This window comes from Kogia breviceps, chromosome 19 (assembly GCF_026419965.1).
Source record: "Kogia breviceps isolate mKogBre1 chromosome 19, mKogBre1 haplotype 1, whole genome shotgun sequence".
NCBI classification, from domain to species: Eukaryota; Metazoa; Chordata; class Mammalia; order Artiodactyla; family Physeteridae; genus Kogia; species Kogia breviceps.
Window position 1 is genome coordinate 51,169,121 of NC_081328.1, and position 18,744 is coordinate 51,187,864.

Consider the following 18,744-nt stretch of genomic DNA (forward strand, 5'->3'; position numbering starts at 1 on the left):
AACAGGCAACTGAAGAGAACTGATTTTAAATGGCTCTCCCAGTACTGTTACCCTAGCCAAGGCCCTATAGAATTTTTCTTAGGGGTTAAAGTCTTTAAAAAGCCACTCTGTGTGCATGTGCACATGTGCGTGCGTGTGTGTGTGTGTGTTTTCTCCTTCCCTATTCTAAGAACTTGAAATTATGTGGTAGGGTCACCATAATTCTTTAAATTTGTCTTCAAGTCCTGGCAGTGTTTCAGTGTTGCTTGTGTGGGATTGATTGATCTTTAAAGAGCTGGGGAAACTCACTGGCTTATGTAGAATTTCTGTAAAGCAGGGACCAGCTGTAAGTGGTATTTTTGTTTTTTATGTGGTGGAAGAGCTTAAATATGTAATTGTCCCTATCTTTTATGCACAAATGCTCTTATAAATTGCTTCACAAATGCTATAAAACTTTGAATAATTTTTCCCTGAAGAAATGTTGAACCCTGTGCAAGCTGTTAGAATTAGAATGTATGTTGAAAGCTTTGATGGGACTACAGTTCGGGAACTGCACAGCTTTTTTTTTTTTTTTTTTTTTTAAATCATGATTCCTTCTTCTTTTTGTTTTGTTTATTTACAGATGACTGCATATGTTCAGGCAAGAAAATACCACCATATTTCAAAATACAGCAGTCTATAAACAAAATTCTTATCTACCATTTTCTTAAAAGACACATTTTTTTTTTCTGTAATTTGTATAGACAATTAAGTGCAGTTCTTGTCTCCCAAGATGTGTATGGAAGGGACAGGGAAGGGCATTACCTACTGTAATCCTCGAACTCGGCATTTAAAATTTTTTTTGAAGTAAATAAACACAGAAGTTTTGTACTCTGTGTTTCCACAGTATAACAAGAATCCCATTTTCTGTTAATATGTGTGCTCTTGGTACCCATGAGCAGCATTACATCAAAGATACCTAATTTGGTGAAACTCAGCCCCCAGGATTGCCATGTTTTGTTAAATCTAATACTGCTAAATGTGTAGGGCAAAGTAACTATTGTGAAGTAAATGTGTCCAGTACAACAGCTGGACGGTAGCTCTGTGCTGAGCTATGCAGCTCATTTTCTCATTGAACCCCCTCAGTAACCCTGAGAGGTAGGTATTATCACCACTTTATAGATGGGAAATCAGAACTTAGAAAATGGCGGTTTGCCCAAGGTCACATAGTTCATTGTTGGTGAAATTGGAATTTGGACCCATGTGTTTATTCGCCTCTTGAATCCTACCAGATCGGGTGCATCCGAAGGGGTCTGAGCCCTAAATCTTTGAGCTCTGGCTTTTTTTTCTTTCTTCTCTTTTAAACTATTTGGAAACCTTTAAATTGGTATTAGTAAAAATGGAAATTTGCATTGCCTTTAGAATGGTCTCAGATTGGGGGTGCGGTGGTGACAGCAGTGAATAAAGTTACCCAATTATATAATGTAGAAAAGTAGAACATGTGGAAATGCTCTGAGTTGTCCGTAGTGAAGAAAGTTTTATTTCTGGGAATTTTTTTCATAGATTAGTGATGGCAAACTATCATGGTGCGAGTTTCTGAAGCCTCGTTGTGTTATTTTCTGCTCCACCATGTATTTTCGGTGTGAAAAGTTTGTACCGGAGACGTATGAGGCCCTGGTGTGTGTTTCTTACATGTAAATTGGACCATAATATTACTGTGTTCTCTTGACTGAAATACTTCTTTCAGTTGAAGTATGATATACATGTAGAAAAGTTACATATCTTAAGTGCACAGTTCAGTGAATTTTCACAGACTGAATACACCCAGCTTGCACGTCAAGGAGTTTAACATTAGCAACAGCTCAAAAGCACCCATTGTGTCCCTTCCATCGACTGGAATAGTTTTAATTCTCCCATGTAAACCTCACATCATTCCTTATCTTTTAAGTTTCTTCCTGATTGTGCCTCTAACATTACTTTCGGTCTTTCTGCAACCAGAAAAAGAACAAATAAAAACTTCACTGAAACTTGTCTCTTCCTCCTTTCATAATCTCATCTCTTGATCAGTCTGCTTCCGTTAAACCAAAGTGTTTTGATGGCTACAGAGTCATAACTCGAGGGAATATGGGGGTTGGCATAGAACATGCAGCTGTGGGGTAACAGCTAAAAACATTCCTTGGAATTTTCAATACTGAATGAAAATTTGGTGGTTGAACTCAACCATCTATTTGTTAAGAGGTAATGAATGAGCGAATGGTAAGTTGCCTGTGTTTCGGGGAAGTGGTGATAGGAGCAGTTTCCTCCCTCTCAGAACTCTGATGGGGCTTTAACAGCTTACTTGTGAAGGATGTGAACTTTCATCTAAAGCCATATAGCAAATTCAGTACAGTCTCTGTAGGTGCAAACTCATCCTCATCTGGTTCTGGTGCCCTTCCCTGCTCTGCTTGAGATTCACTGATGTCAGTTTGTGCCCTTTGATGTTTTAAGCATTTGAATAAAACTTAATTTTTAACTCTTAAATTATGCCATCCTGGGCTTTCAGGGCTTGCGTGTGAAAGCTGATGTACCAGCTGGGTAGAAAAACCTGATCCCAGGTGGCCCAGGCTTAGCAAGCACTCTTTCTCCTGTGCTTTGTCTCCCACAGAACCAATCTTTTCTTAAATTATCGAGTAAAGAGATTTAGAGGCATGCACAGCCACACCTTGGCTTTCTGGCAAAGTGATATTCTAGATACTAGAATATTCCAGAGAATGAAAATTTTAGCCTCCCATGTATTCTGACATTACATTAAAAATAATCTAAGCATTGGGGAGGGAGTTCCCTGGTGGCCTAGTGGTTAGGATTCTGGGCTTTCACTGCCGGGGCTAGATTTCAATCCCTGGTTGGGGAGCTGAGATCCCACAAGCCACCTGGCCAGTATCCATCATCATCATCATCGTCGTCTAAACGTATTAGTTCCATATTTCCCTACCTTCTTGGGGAGAAAAGCATACAAACACCAAGTGTTAATTTTGTTCTGCAGAAAACCATAGTTCTAAAATGGTGCCAAATCTGGGAGTTGCCCTGGAGTTTCTTTTATTGTTGGAGGGCATTTTTTTAGGGGGAGGTTTGCCTCTGTCCTAACCAAGGTGACCAGAAGAACGTACAGGGCTTCCCTGGTGGTGCAGTGGTTAAGAACCTGCCTGCCAATGCTGGGGACACGAGTTTGAGCCCCTGGTCCGGTAAGATCCCACATGCCATGGAGCAACTAAGCCTGTGCGCCACAACTACTGAACCTGCTCTCTAGAGCCTGCGAGCCACAACTACTGAAGCCTGCGCTCCTAGAGCCCATGCTCCACAATGAGAAGCCACCGCAATGAGAAGCCTGCGTACAGCAACAAAGAGTTAGCCACCGCTTACCAAAACTAGAGAAAGCCTGCTCACAGCAGTGAAGACCCAGTGCAGCCAAAAATAAATAAATAAGATAAATTTTTTAAAAAAGAAGAACATGCGGTTGGTTCTAAGAACTTCTGGCGTGTGGAACCTTTTCTGCAAGGTTATTGGTCACAAATTAAAACTGGCCTTTTCCAAGTGATTACCTTATTCTGTTTTCCTGTCCAAATGGGCCATAGTGATTTGTAAGATAATTACTAGACCACATTTTTCTTCCAGCCCTTCTTTTTGGTAGACAACAAAATCCTGGTCTAAAGCTCCTTTGCTCTTGTGCTGTTGAATTTTCTGTGATGCTGGTGGGTTAACCTTGGTGCTTAGGGGATGGACGTTGATGTCATTGTGGCAGGGAGTGCCTTAAGAGCCCGGTCCCTCTCAGACCTTCGTCCTTGGTGTGAGGGTGTGCTTTATAATTGTCTAGCAACAGAATAACTTTTCTGGCCACAGTACAGTTTTTGAAATGCAGATTTTAAAATCATAAGTGTATTTTACATATATTAGTTTATATCATAGTATTTAATAAATAAAAATTTTTAAGGGAAAATTGATGAAAAGAAAAAAGTTTTCATCACTGAGGCTGATGGGATTTAGCAGTAGCTTGTTACCTTGTCTTGTGCACATGTAAACTCAGTGACTGACACTGAGGTTAGCCAGCATCTCAAATAGGCACCAGCTTTGTAAAACTCTTCAGGGCACAGCCTTTTTTCAGAAGTGAATTCACTGGGAGGCAACATTAGTGCAGCTTAGCTATTTGGTGATGTCTATCAGTCTTATCTACCCTTTCCAAAGTTGCACCTCACTTTGAAATGTCAATGCATATACATCAAGCAGTCCAGGTTCTGATTTGGCAGTGAGTACAGCATTGTTCAGCATCATGAGTAAATAATTTGGTAAAGAATTTTACCAACTTCCTTTTAGAATTTTGCTCTGTAGTGTAGATATACTACCACTGTACTGGTCCATCAGCATTTTCCTGTGTTCGCCATTTTGGAGTTGGGCTCACATTTCTATTTTCTCTTTTAAGTTACTTTTTAAAATGTCCTATACCCTTTGCCTTTTGTTAGAAATCTGGAATTCAAAGGGTGGCTTTTATACTATGCCTAGATCTATTCTGCCCCCCCCCCCCTTTTTTGGCCACACCATGTGGCATGCGGGATCTTAGCTCCCTGACCAGGGCTCGAACCCATGCCCCCTGCAGTGGAAGCGTGGAGTCCTAGCCACTGAATTGCCAGGGAAGTCCGTATTTTGCTCCCTTTAATACTCTGAAGATGATAGTATCTTGGCCTAGCCTATCCATATAAGTTAGTATTGGAGAGCACACTCGTTTGAGTTCTGAAAATCTGCATGGGATTCATTAGCCCGTAACCTTGGGTAGGCTGTTTTCACTTTGCAGAATGCAGTGGCTCAGTTGTGTGGTCTCTGGGCCTCCCCCTGAATGGGGCCCGTTGGTGTGCTTCCAGCATTCTCTAACTCGGACACATCGTGGCCCTTGAGGGTAAGAGAAGTAAGTAGGACTTACCGTTCTTTTTCATTAAAATACGGTTTTCCCACACAAGGGCACATGGCTGTGCATGCGGGTAGCAGCGGGACGGTGGCTGACCCACACTTGGGGTAACCTAGAGACAGTATGAGGAAATGCCAAGATTGGATCTCTGTGATTCTGGATATTGGCTTGACGATCCCTGGAAAGGTCTTCAGGCTCTCTCTGTTGCTACCTAGTTGTTGTGGGGTTATACCTACTCTCTCCCTTTATTCTCCAGTGTCAGTGTTCGCTGTTTTCCAGAAATCTCCTCACAGAAACTCATCTTTTATTTTTCCCTCCCTCTGCTTTTCTACTGAGGTTTTAATGCTGGATGTTTGGGAACCTGAATTCTCATTTCCAGACACAATTCCTTTTTCTTTTTTAAGTATCAGAGTTGACATAATGCTGGTTGTTTTAAAAATTACAAGAAGTTTTGCATCCATGTAACTGATAATACTCCAAATAACATCTTTTACAAACAGACCTAAAAGGCAGCATAATCATTTTCATGGCTACCCACTTAAGAGTGAAAAGGAAATGATTGCTTTTTTTTCCTTGTCTTAATTCTTTTCAGGTTTTGAATGAAGAATGTGATCAGAACTGGTACAAGGCAGAGCTCAATGGGAAAGACGGCTTCATCCCCAAGAATTACATAGAAATGAAACCACATCCGTAAGTTGGGCTCTGCTGACCCTCCAGGGTCAGACCCGTCTGCTTGTTCAAACGATGTTTTTAAAATTGAGATCATTGGGATGGATGTCATACTTTTTATTCTGTCTTCTCAGAGAATTAACAAAGCATGTTGATTTTTTCATGTTAGGAAGAGTAATATAATGAGAGCATAACAGTCAATAATAGTGTATGTTTTAGATAACTGTCAGTGATCCTCAAATGATAAAACAACAGTTACCGCAGGTCCATAATTCTTTTTCTGTGAAACCCTTTGTGACAGATGTGTTTCATAATTCTGCATTTTTTGAGTTTTAGAAAGGGTATTTATCATGTGGTTTTGTGTTGACATGTTTGATATTCCTATGGGACCATATCTTAATAATCTTGGTATCACCAGAGCACGATACTTGGCATATAATTGGTTCTCGGTAAATGTACACTATAATCACTGCCCTACCCCTCCATTTTAGTGTTCCCACTTCAGAGAAAGCAAAGTGCTCTCCTATTCCAGCCTGCTGAGAGCGGTGAGAAACAAAAATTTTTTTTTAAATTCCAGAACCGTTTATTGTTGATATATGACATGGTGGGATCCTGGGAGCCCTTACAGACCACTTTCCTCACACCCTTACCCACCACCTCTTTTATTGTCTCTGCTCCTCCCTCAGAAGCAGTCATTTTCTTGTGAGTATGTCAGGGAGAACTGAAGCATTTAATGCTCAGACTAGAATGCCACTGAAACACGAAGAAATGGTAGAACCTCTGTATCTACTTATTTTAACACAAAACGGTAACTAAGACTTTTAGATGACTGCCCCACCTCGAGTAGCAGCCCATTTGTCCCTCTCCCCCATTGTCACTGTTCTGATGTGTCCCTGTCATTTCTCTTCCCGCAAGTACTGGAGCAGAGATCTTAACCACATCTTATCTTACACAGCTTTTACGTCATCTTACATAGAACTGAATGCCGTAGAGCTCAAAAGGGCCTTGACAACGGTCTAGTTCATTCCTCTTTATGCTGCAAATTAGGAAAGCTTCCAGTAGTTTTATTTCAAAACCACTAATTTATGAATTAATAAATTAAACTAATACAGTTCTCATTTTAAAAAATATTTTAATTTTATTGGCGTATAGTTGATTTACAATATTGTGTTAGATTCTTATCTCATATAGGTTATCACAGAATCTTGAGTTGAGTTCCCTTGTTGGTTATCTTATATATGGCAGTGTGTGTGTGTTTATCCCAAGCTCCTGATTTATGAATAGAGTTCTTATTATAAAAGACTCACAGTGTAGAAAACTCTTGAGCAATGTGAGTTTCTCCCCATACATGTACCCCTTTTACAGGTAACCACCACTAGCAACTAAACATGAGCCAAATGCTACCTTATGAACTGAATCTGTTCTAAAATGATTCTCCTCTGTAAAACAAAACATGATTCAGGATCTTCACCCTAAAACTGTCTGTTGGGTTCATGTTTTGGTCGCTAAACTCTTGCACAGTTCTCACTATGTGCAGAGATGGTGCTAGGTGCTGGGAAGTTAGGTTCTGTAGTTAAATTATGGTATAATAAAATGTCCGTGTAGTTAATGGGAAGCTCTTTGAGAGAGCACATCCAGGAAGCCTGGAGAGAGATTGGGTTACCCTGCAGTTTGGTAATAGGAAGATACCTAGGCAGAAGTTTCTATAATGAAGAATCTGTGAGGTCCTCAGGGAAACTTCTTATACCTCAAGAAGAACCAGGCACCTTATAATGGCTCACTAAATGTTTCATTGAATGATTTAAAAGGAGAAAACCAGTCTGACTGTAAAGTATATTTTTCTAGTTTTTGTTTGGAACTTGTCCTATCGTGTATCTTTGTAACTATGTGAGTTTGATCTCTTCGCCCCTCCCCTAAAAAAGACACTAGATCCCTTGAAGAATTGGTGTCTCCTCTGCTCTCATGCCGCCGTGTGATTTGTGCCTTGCCTCTGCACATAGAGTAGCTCAGGAAGTCGTTTTGAATTGATGCTCAGACGCAAATTCTTGTGCAAAGGCTGGGACCAATTTGTTCATGATAATAAAAGCCAGAAGTATTAAATCTTCAGAGGCATACGTGGAAAAGATTCGTGGCCCCTGGTCAGTGGATTGATAACGTCCCTCATTTGAGGTCCCTGTGATGTTCGATTGGCTGTTAATAACACACAGCCATGCCCAGGTTACTAAAATGTAGGCACAAGCAGTGATATCCAAGAAACTACAAAAGATGAGCATGAGATTATTAACAGATTCCCGGGAAGTGTACTAAGCACAGTTTTGCATTCTTGTGGCCACTTAGTGTCCATATTTGCTTTGGGGGCTGTGTGGGCTTTTCATGGACAGCATCACAGAATACACCCCGTGGGGAGAAGCAGTTGGATAGTGGTTACTGGGAGTCACATAGTGCGTCCTACCTCGGTCCGCAGAAGCCCAAAATTTGTGCACATCTATTCCTACAATCCGTCCTCAAAATAGATCAAGGATTGGCTAAACCCTTTCTGTAAATGGCCAGATAATAAATATTTTAAGCCTTGTGGGCTATGTGCAGTCTCTGTCATGTCACATATACTTCTTCTGTTGAATTTTTTAAAACAATCCTTCAAAATTTTTTTAAATAGTCTTAGATTGTGAGTCACAGCAAAACTGGAAAGATTTAAGCTGAGGGCCATAGTTCGCTGACTTCAGCATTAGATCTAGTGATAACAAAATCAACTTAAGTTCCTTTTCATTTTTCCTTTTTTTTTTTGGTGGGGGCGCTGCGTTGGGTCTTCGTTGCTGCGCGCGGGCTTCTCATTGCGGTGGCTTCTCTTATTTCAGAGCATGGGCTCTAGGCAAGTGGGCTTCAGTAGCATGTGGGCTCACTAGATGCAGTGCATGGGCTCGGTAGTTGCGGTGCATGGGCTCAGTAGTTGGGCGCTCGGGCTCAGTAGTTGTGGCGCACGGGCTTAGTTGCTCCACAGCATGTGGGATCTTCCCAGACAAGGGATCGAACCTGAGTCCCTTGCATTGGCGGGCGGATTCTTAACCTCTCCGCCACCAGGGAAGTCTTCCCTTTTCGTTTTCATATTTCCAGGCTGAAGGGGAATTCAGCAGGACATCAGACTGTAATTTTTATATTAAATAAAATGCCTGTGGCTCTAAATCCTTGTTTTTCTTCAGATTGTTTCAGGTGACATCAGCATTTCATATCTGACTGTTGGGAACACAGGAAAGGCCACCTTCCTTGGGTAGTTGTAGTTACTGACCTGATTGATGGATTAGCTTTTTAGGAAGAGTCACTCTCATGCCCGCTCCTCTCTCCCCACTGTAAAGAACTTTGGAATAATAATTGATCAGGAAGCGTCCAGGCCCCGTGGCGGTGTTCTTCACAGACTCTAGCTGGAAGGCAGGCAGTGTTCATCCAAGCTCTGAGAAAGGAAAAAAAGACCATCACCATGTACCTGTGCAGTGGTGGGCCTCACAGGCCTGTTTCACATTAACAGGGCTGCTGTGTGACTGGATGTCCATAAGTACAGGGTCAGTGTTGGTTTCATAGCTATGGGAGGGTACAGAGTACCAGGCCTCTCCTTCCATCTCCCCAGCCTCCCTTACTTCCCTTTTTTAGTTTTTGTTAGGGAGCAAGAGGGAAGTTTAAAATGGAGTATGACCTAATATAGCATTTGAGCTAACAAATTAAACACAGACTACGAAATGATTGTTGGCATTAGTGTTGCAACATGAGTTGTATATACTGGGGGTGAATCCAAATATGTGCTTTTCACATTAAATGCATATGGATGGGTGCCTATGGGATGTAATAAAGACTTGAATTGGAAATAAGCTGCCTCCTCCCATTAGCTTTCTCTCTTGCTATTTGTATCGTAGTATAAACCCATCTTTTTAACAATTTTAAGCAGTTTGACCATAGCCATGTAGTTACACGTAAATATCACCATTAAAAGAAGTTAATCAAGGTTATAAACAGTATAAAATGCTAAGGAAGTGTAAGATGGTGGTATTAAATGTTTTAACTGAGAGTGATAGCTGTTTCTCATAGTGTCATATCCCTTATGTTGCGGGACATCCTCTCTCTCGAGGGGGGGCGGGAGGAATGGGGGAAGGGAGTGTGTGTGTGTTTAGTGAAAAGGGGAGCAGGTACAAAAGAAGTCTTTATTTAATAAAATGGTCTCCAACTAATTTTCCATTTTTCAATCTGGGTGCTTATATTATAACAGGGGTGTTTTTTACGAGGTAAATCTTTGTAAAAATTCCAGTTAGAGTACTTTGCTTCACCACAGGTTTTTTTTTTTTTTTCTAGTTGAAAATAAAAATGAGTTAATTTTAAGCTGAGAGGAAGAAAATACTGCCACCATATCTATATATTTGTGCACCATAAGGGAAGGTCCACAAACATACACATCTAACTGCCAACAGTTGCTGCCTCTGGGGAGTTTGAGGGAAGAGTCTTGCTTTTTATTTTTACTTCACGTACATCTAAGCTATTTTAATTTATGTTCATTACTTATACCTTAAAAAAGGAAAACAGGGGCTTCCCTGGTGGCGCAGTGCTTGGGAGTCCGCCTGCCGATGCAGGGGACACGGGTTCGTGCCCTGGTCCGGGAAGATCCCACATGCCGCGGAGTGGCTGGGCCCGTGAGCCGTGGCCGCTGGGCCTGCACGTCCGGAGCCTGTGCTCCGCGACGGGAGAGGCCACGGCAGTGAGAGGCCCGCGTACCGCAAAAACAACAACAACAACAACAAAAAAGGAAAACAGAAAGGAGAATGCCTGCCTGGTAGGAAGATTTGGGGTGTCTAGGAGGAAAGAATGTGACTGTTGAGGAACTTCTTGCCCCCTCTCGGCCAAATGGCTACTGAGTGCACGGGTACTGTAATGTAAACCAGAGAGCACAGATGAAAACAGAAAGTACTTATGTGATCTCAACACTATGAGCTGTCCTTTCCTAGTGGGAGCTAGTTCTGTTGTGTTACTACATGATTTCTCCTGTGTGGCCTTACTTCCAGGCCCTGGAAGACTTACCCTCAAGTTCTTTGTAGATGCAGGAAGATAGGTTGTACCAGCTCTTCAGTGGCTTGGCAGTACGTGAGTTCAAGTGACAAAGATACAAGGCTGCAGATTTTAGGAATGTTTAAAGGTTACTAATGGCAACTTCTGAATGTATCCTTCCTAGCAGCTCCCATCCTTCTGTTTGAATTTTAGTATATAGTGTATTATTTCAGAGACATCTTGCAGTTGCTTATAAATAAGATAGATATATGTTAGATTTATAACTTTAACGGACTCTTCGTATCTTTGTTATTCTAGTTTGCATATTTAATGATGTTAGTTACCATGTATGGAGTCTGAGGAAGCAGGTAGGTCTTCATTAGTTACAAGTGGCATCCTTGCTTTTTTAAAATAATAACACAGTAAAGACAAGTTTGCAGAGAGAACCTTGTTTTCACAGTCATCTGTCCTAATCAGTTGTGGCTTTCCTGTGAGAAGTGAGGTGCCTGTGACTTGAAGCTGTTTCAGAGATTTCTTCTCTTCCTCCTGGTCAGCCCCAGCCCCAGCTGCTCCGACCCTTTTCCATAAATTCACCCACTTTTTCTTGTGACCAGGGTCAGTTAGCAGTGGGAGCAGAGGAATCTGTAAGTTACTCCAAATGAAACAGTGAATTTTGCAACTAGCTGCCTCTGCACAGAGTAAAGCACGGTGTTCCCAATGGTTCCTGAAAACCAGACTCTGAGCAGTGACAGCAGAGAGTGGCCTTGAGAGGAGTGCCAACCACAGCTACTAGCAGAGGCTGCTCGCCACAGCCTGAGCCTCTTCCCTTCGTGCTGTTGCAAGAAGTGGCCCTGTCTCCAGCTCCTGGGCCTTCTAGCTTTCCTGCCCCCGTTTCTTTTCATCCCACTGTAGCAAGGCTGCTGCCTTATCAAGTGGCTGCAGGAAGGGCCTGTCTCACCTTAAATGGTTCATCATGTGCTCAAATCAATAGGCCTGGGCTTTCCCTGCTGCCTTGCTGAGTCAGTTGGGGGCCCAGTGAGCTCTGGCCCAGGAGGCCCATTTTTAAGTGTCCTCCTCTGTAGAAAGTGGCCCACGATTGTGTCTTTTGAGTCACTGGGGAATGGAGGAGACGGTTGAAGGGAGATGGTCCCCCTGTCAAGGCGTGATGGGGCGTGTGGAGACAGGAGGGTAGAGAGGGAGGCCCTTCCTCCAGCGAGGAGTGTTCCGCTACTCACGTTTCGGAGGCTGGATATCCCGTTTCTTTGTGGGGAAGCAGATGTTGACTGGCTTGCCTTCCTTCCTTAGGTGGTTTTTTGGCAAAATCCCCAGAGCCAAGGCAGAAGAAATGCTTAGCAAACAGCGACACGATGGGGCCTTTCTTATCCGAGAGAGCGAGAGCGCTCCGGGGGATTTCTCCCTCTCCGTCAAGTAAGTATTTGCTGCTTTGCTTGCCTGGAGTCCTGTCTCCGGCTGATGGAAATTGTGAAGCCAGAGGCCAGGGGTCTGGGTACACACACCAGAGGTGGAAAACTGGGAGAGGTTTAGCGTAAACAGTATTTTATAAATCAGAAAAATTTACATTAACATCCTAATTTCTGGCTCCTCTTAAAAATGACCTCTAGCAGCACTGGATTTAGATTCCCGTGTGAAAACCGTCTTTAGTTGCTGAGCAGCAGCTGAGCTTGAGCTCAGCTTCAGATACTTTTGCCAGTTTTCCCCAGTCCCCAGCACTCTGTAGTGCTCTCCACACACACGGCTCTTCCCTCGTCTGGGCACCCCTGCCCTCTGTGGGGTTCCTACAGCTCTGTGACAGCAACTGGTCACCAGGTCAGCTGCCTTGTGCACCTTGACTAGGTGTCTCGCTGAAATCTACCAGTGTCATAGTAGGCCTCACACTGACTTAAAAGGTGACCACAGGGGTTTGGGGGGTTTTGCTTTCCCCAGTGGTAAATTTAAATGTGGAATGGAGCTGATATGCAGGGAATGGGGAAGGCAGGGAGTTATACCACCTTGGGAATCATGGAGAATATAAATTGGAACTTTGAGGATCCTAAGCTAATCACTTCCCATCTGTGACGTAAGGATTTTGAATCAAATTGTCATTTTTCCATATGTGTTTTGACTCTTTCCATTTCTAGTTAATATATTATCACAGGAAATCCTCCCCTAGGAATCTTACAGATCACTTCATCGTTTATGTGAAAAAGAGGTGACTAGATTAAAAACTCACATCACTTTCGTATACATTTAAAATGAATGCTGTAAAATAATTTATTTGCCATTTACAAATGGTATAAAGACTTTTCAGTTTCAAAAATCAGCTCAGTATCCTGTTTCATTTTAGAACCAAATGTGCAGTTAAAGTGTGGGTTTCTTTAATGTAGATTTAAATTTTAAATTTTTGTGTTTCTTTTCTCAATGAAGATGTGGGAGGTGGTTTCAGGTGACATTTGCAGTATCTTTCAGATACGTTTCCAGTGTAGTTAGGTTTTAGTCCCAACATGAAAGAAATCAAACTGGATCTCATAGTGTTCCTCTTTTAACAATGGCTTTTTTTTTTAAACTTTCTTTTTTAGAGCAGGTTTAGGTTCACAGCAAAATTGAGTGGAAGGTACAGAGAGTTCCCGTGCACCCCTTACTCACATATGCTTAGAAACAGTGGCTTTTCGATGTGCTTGATTAAACACATGCAGATGAGGGCCTGGTGGGCTGAGGGCACCTTGAGGTGGAGAGTCCTTATGCTTCTCGTTAACTTGTGTTTCCACCTCTGTGTTCTGTTAACGTTTTACAATGACCTGAGTATAAGTCAAACAGTGGAGGACAAGGAGGACAAGGAGTTAATACTTGAATGATGGCCAAAAACCCCATGGCAGTTCGAGTTCGGTTGTCTGATGGTCGTGTGCTGGCTGTCCGGAACCTCCCAGACCATTCCGTTTTATCAAATAAAACCTTGAAAGAGTTCATGTATTTATTGCTTTAGAAATAAAATTTGAAACAGATGTCATAACCGCCTCTAACAACACAAGCACCTGCACCAAGGAGGTTCAAAAGTGTGCAGTCTTGAGTTTCAAGGTGTTGAGGCTAATGGAAAAACTGCGGTAGTTAACAGCTCACCGTTAGGGACCCTGTACCCCTTTCAGAAGCCACCTGCGTTGCACTGTGGGAGTGAGCTCCCATGGGCCCAGAAGTGCCATTTCAGTATGTCCTCCTTCCTCAAAGCTTTGTTCCTCCTCCACCGTTTTTCCCATGAAATAGTGCTGTTTCTAAGCACTTCGCGCTTGTGCTCAGTGGCTTCCTTAAAGCTCAGTGCTGCCACCTGCTGGGTTGGTTTTAAGACGTATTTACGCTTTAATACCAACGACGGGAGGAGAGAGAGACTCTTAGTCGTTCATTTAACACATCTTCATAGGGCGTCTTCTGAGGGCTGGGTGCTGGTGTGGACCTCGAGGAGTCGGCAGAGAGTGGGACAGGCAGGGCCTTGTTTGAGCTGATGTTCTAGACAGACAGCATGACGGCAGTGGGCCATTCCCACTCAGCCAGGCTCATGCTGTTTTTCTGGGCCATTGTAAAGAGAGCACATGTGCCTTTTTACCAGGTGGTAGAGAAGCCTTTTATTGGGGGGCTGGCCTCTTATTTATTGTCCCAGCATGTTCTTTGCTTTTGAGATCCTTTCCCCATAAGTAGAACTATAATCCCTGAGTAGAAAACTTGACTTTAAACCCTTCCCAGTTACAGGAAAATTGTTGGAAGTTGTCCAGTCCCTCCTTTCCTCACCTTATTTCCTGTCTTATCTTTTGTAGTCTTCAAATGTCACACAAGATTTCACTTCTCTTTTTCATTTGGCACAGTGCAGGGCACATAGAGGCATTCTATAGGTTAGGACATTTCCTTTTATTTACAGATGATGTCTTCAGAATCAGACAGGCTGGCAGGGTTTCCCTGTCTGGGGAGGATTCTTCCTGTTGTCACTGGTAACTGTCACCCTAATGGAGGGTCTCCCTCTCCAGCCAGGGAGTCAAGTTGGGCTACAGTTCTGGGCACCCAGCCTGTGGGGGCATGGCCAGCACACAAGTTCTCCAGGACACCACCTTGGTGGCCAGGTGGCCCCTGGGTAGCCGGGACAGAGCCCTCTGGCCTGTTCTCACGTGTATCCTCTACCCCTCCCCAGGTTTGGAAATGATGTACAGCACTTCAAGGTGCTCCGAGATGGGGCTGGAAAGTATTTCCTCTGGGTGGTCAAGTTCAATTCTTTGAATGAGCTGGTAGATTATCACAGATCTACATCCGTCTCCAGAAACCAGCAGATATTTCTCCGGGACATAGAGCAGGTGCCACAGGTAAGCCTCATAAGAGACATTGGGATCATTCTTAGCAATTAAGAACAGCTCCTTGGGCAAGCAGGTGGTTTTTTTAAAAGGTTACTTCTGGAACTTCTATGTTCATTATTAAGTCATGTTAAAGATTTGAAGTTTGAAACAAAAAATAGTTTTGCCTTTTCCAGAGGCTGCTTCTCTGAAGCATTGTGTTGCTAGTTACCTTGTGTCTCTTGGAAGAAGGTCTTTAACACACCCTCAAATACTCTTTGCCTGGAAGTAAACTTTGAGGAAAATCGTACTGTAAGGGAGTGAAGTCCACACTCATTCTTAAAATCCTTCTCACATGTAATGGTTAATACCGCCTTATTTTATTCAAGCTTTTACCCTTCTGACTGTATAAAACCTTAAGGATTTTCTAAGTGATAAAGTGATAGGAACTAAACCATTTTCACATCTGGGGTTGTAAACAAAACCCCACTGGCTGTTTCCGAAGTTCTTTCCCCTTCAAGCAGTGCCTGCTGCTCTTTGCTTGATGCTGGGGTGCAGCCTGCCACCACGGTGTGGACACCCTAGTGGTTTTGAGCACTGGTGAAGACTGCACGACCCCCACCTCGAGTAAACTGTAAGAATTGGTGGAGAGGGGAGGGGAAGTGAGGGGTTATTTCAGGAAACGTGAAAAGGCTGGCACACATCAGTTTCCCCACCACCCGTCCACTTAACGAGGGGCTGGCCACGATCAGGGGTGCAATGTGTGTTTTCTCCCTGCCCCTCTTCTGCAGCAACCGACGTACGTCCAAGCTCTTTTTGACTTTGATCCCCAAGAGGATGGAGAGCTGGGATTCCGTCGGGGAGACTTTATCCACGTCATGGATAACTCAGACCCCAACTGGTGGAAAGGGGCTTGCCATGGGCAGACCGGCATGTTTCCACGCAATTACGTCACCCCCGTGAACCGGAACGTCTAAGAGTCAAGAGATTATTTAAAGAAAGCGAAAAATTTTAAACACGTACAAAAGAATTAAACCCATGAGCTCCCTCTATCAGCAGCCTGGGAGGGAGCTCAGAACACCCAGCTGGGTCACCTGGTGACCCTCTCACTTTGGTTGGAACTCTGGGGGGGTGGGAGGGGGAGTTGGATATAACAATGCCAAACGTACCTATAAATTAAGAAAAGAGTTTTTATTACAAATTTTCACCACTGCTCCTATTCCTCCTCCTTTGTCCTTTTTTTCATCCTGTGTCCTCTTCTGTCCATCAGTGCATGACATTTAATGCCACATATAGTCCTAGCTGATGCCAATAATAAAAGAAAAGAAACCACGTGGGCTGGTATTTTCTCTATGCAAAATGTCTGTTTTAGTCGGGACGACAGAAAGAAGAACAGCCGCTTCTGTGTCCTGCGTTACATGCACACACACAGGAGCGGGCCCGGAGCGGGCGGCCTTGCCCTTTAGCTTCTGCCAGAGGAGGGAGGGCAAGTGGGAAGCTGCCTGCCGGCCCCCAGCCCCCACCGGAATGTTATGTCAGAGTTGGACGGGAGTGGGGGTGAGCGTGCCCCTCAGGGCTTCCCGCGAGCCAGGCCCCGCACCCGTGTCTCTCTTCCACATTGGTTTCCCTTTCAGATGGTGTTCCTGAGCATGTTGTTTTTCTTAGTGCCTTCTGCCTTATTTCAAGGGTTGCTTATGAGTGGTGGTTTTTATTTGTTTTGTTTTAAAAATAAGTTAAAGACAGCCAGTTTGTTTCCTACTCTGTGTAAATATTTTTTCCCTCGGGGGAGGGGAGGACAAGGTAGGGGAGAGGAGGCAAGTGAGGTGAGGGTGTGGGCGTCCTGCCTGTGCGCAGCCGGAGTCTTTACGGTTCAGCTTTAATATTTGTAGCCCCTGGAGGTTAAGGGAGCCGGGGAGACCCAGGGCACAGTGGGACCGGGTTACAGCCCTCCCCGCATCTGACTGGATCTGGCTGAAAGGGGGGCCAGGGTCCTTGACCTTGCGGTCTCAGGTGGTGTCCGTCCCCTCCGTAGCCCCAGACACCCCCAGACACCAGTCTCTGGAGCCAGCAAGTTTCAAATACAGGAAGGTTTAAACTGTATCGGGTTCTACCGTGTTCCTACACTGGGGTGGGGTGTGCGGGCAGGATGAGCGTTTTCCCTTCATTTTTCTTGCGCTGAAAGCTAGGGGTATCTGTTGAGGGCTTTCGCCTTTTGTGTCCCCCACCTGAGCTGCCCAGGTGAGCTTCAGGTCGCATTCAGGAAGCAGCTGGGTGGTTTTTCATGTCTCCATTCACAGCGGGCTGTGTTCATAGCTGCTCCACCCGACCCCCTGAAAAGGAAGTGTATCCGTGACGCAGTGACAGTTGGAAGGAAGATTGGAACGCTAGGAAGGCTGAGTTCGTTGCAAAGCGCTTTCTGTCCGTCTCCTGTTGGCCTCTTGGCCCTTGCGGTAATGCGCCTGTGATCATCCTCTCCCCACCCTTCCCACCCCTGGGAGTTGGTGGCGGCCTTTGGCTTCTGAAGTGGTCGGTCGGCGTCTCCCCTGGACTCGGGTTATGGAGCCGGACTCGGCCTGGAGCGGCCAGGGGCCCAGGAGGCGCTGCCCTCCCAGACAGAGCGTCCGCCTCTCATCACCCCTGTCCACTAGCCTCCTCTCCCTGCTGACGATACGAGGAACCTCTGGCATTCCGCGCCTGGACCATTTGATTGTTTTATTTTGGAATTGGTGTATATCATGAAGCCTTGCAGAACTAAGTTTTGTGTGTATATATTTAAAAGAAAATCAGTGTTTAAATAAAAAGACCTGTGTACTTAATCCTTTAACTCTGCGGGTAGCATTTGGTAGGTAGTGATTAACTGTGAATAATAAACAGACAATGAATTCTTCACTCTGTATCTTTTCTTTTTTTTCCCCTCGCCGTAAGGTAAAAACCTAAAGACTCTGTCAGGGAATCAGGACACTTGTGTCCTCATTTCCAGCTCACCTCACTCCTTGGGGACCATGTAGGTCTCACTGGGCCCCCCTGGGAGGGTGATGCCCACATCACTGTTGATCTGAATCCCTGTGAGCACGTTCCCAGTGCAGAGTCCCACACGCCAGACCCCACCCCCAGGTTGCGTTGAGGGCGCCAGCAGGAGCGCCCGGTGTTCCTGACAGAAGCCCCAGGCCGCAGTTTGAAAACTGGTGTAGTCTCAGTGCTTCCTGGGGACCAAGCACGGCTGGCTTGGTTCTCGTCCCCTCCTCCCACCTCAGTAAATGAAGGACAGAAGGACAGAATAGGCCGTGTTGAAGGAGTCTCAATGTCCCGACTCGTTACAGCAAACTCACTGGCTGCTTCGGGGTGACGCTGGGCCTGTCACCACCCACAGCGCTGGCTACAGGAGGCCAATAAGACTTGTTGAGAGAGAGAACAGAAAAGAAACCAAACCCAAGGAATTTCCACTTACGTTCTTGATCCTGTTCTTACATAGAGCCCCAGCACGCTTCCTCGCTTGTGGCTGCCCTGCTTGGATGAAAGAGTCTCCACTTCTCCCCTTCTCTGCAGTGACCGCGAGAGAGAACGTGACCCAGTGCTGCCCTGCCGGAGGCCACTGGGCTCAGGGTCCACCCAGGCTGGCCGAGCAGAAGCCCGTAGAAGTTTCCAGAAGGCGCCATTGAAGTGAAAACTTCAGGCAGTGACTGTCAGCCTCCTTGAGGCTTTTTGCCCTGTTTTGACTCACAGCCTCAGAATAGCCTCAGAATTAATGGGAAAATGGCTGCTTTTGCACCGCCAGTTTGGTCACAAGTTTCTTGGTGTGTGTGTCCCCCTCCAACCCTGGGTCTGTCATTTCTGGGGGGGGAGGGCGTCTGGGTGGGA

General features: G+C 44.6%; 1 protein-coding gene across 2 annotated transcripts in view; it reads left to right on the forward strand.

Moving 5' to 3' along the window:
• Positions 1 to 17,775, forward strand: part of GRB2 (growth factor receptor bound protein 2) — a 72,272-nt gene extending 54,497 nt beyond the window's left edge. For both annotated transcript variants that reach the window (XM_059048132.2, XM_059048133.2), the window contains exons 3-6: positions 5,484 to 5,581; positions 11,888 to 12,010; positions 14,751 to 14,919; positions 15,678 to 17,775. In XM_059048132.2, coding sequence (XP_058904115.1) covers positions 5,484 to 5,581; positions 11,888 to 12,010; positions 14,751 to 14,919; positions 15,678 to 15,863 — 576 coding nt within the window. In that variant the 3' untranslated portion in view covers positions 15,864 to 17,775. The remainder of the gene's footprint in view (positions 1 to 5,483; positions 5,582 to 11,887; positions 12,011 to 14,750; positions 14,920 to 15,677) is intronic.
• Positions 17,776 to 18,744: the final 969 nt, after the last annotated feature.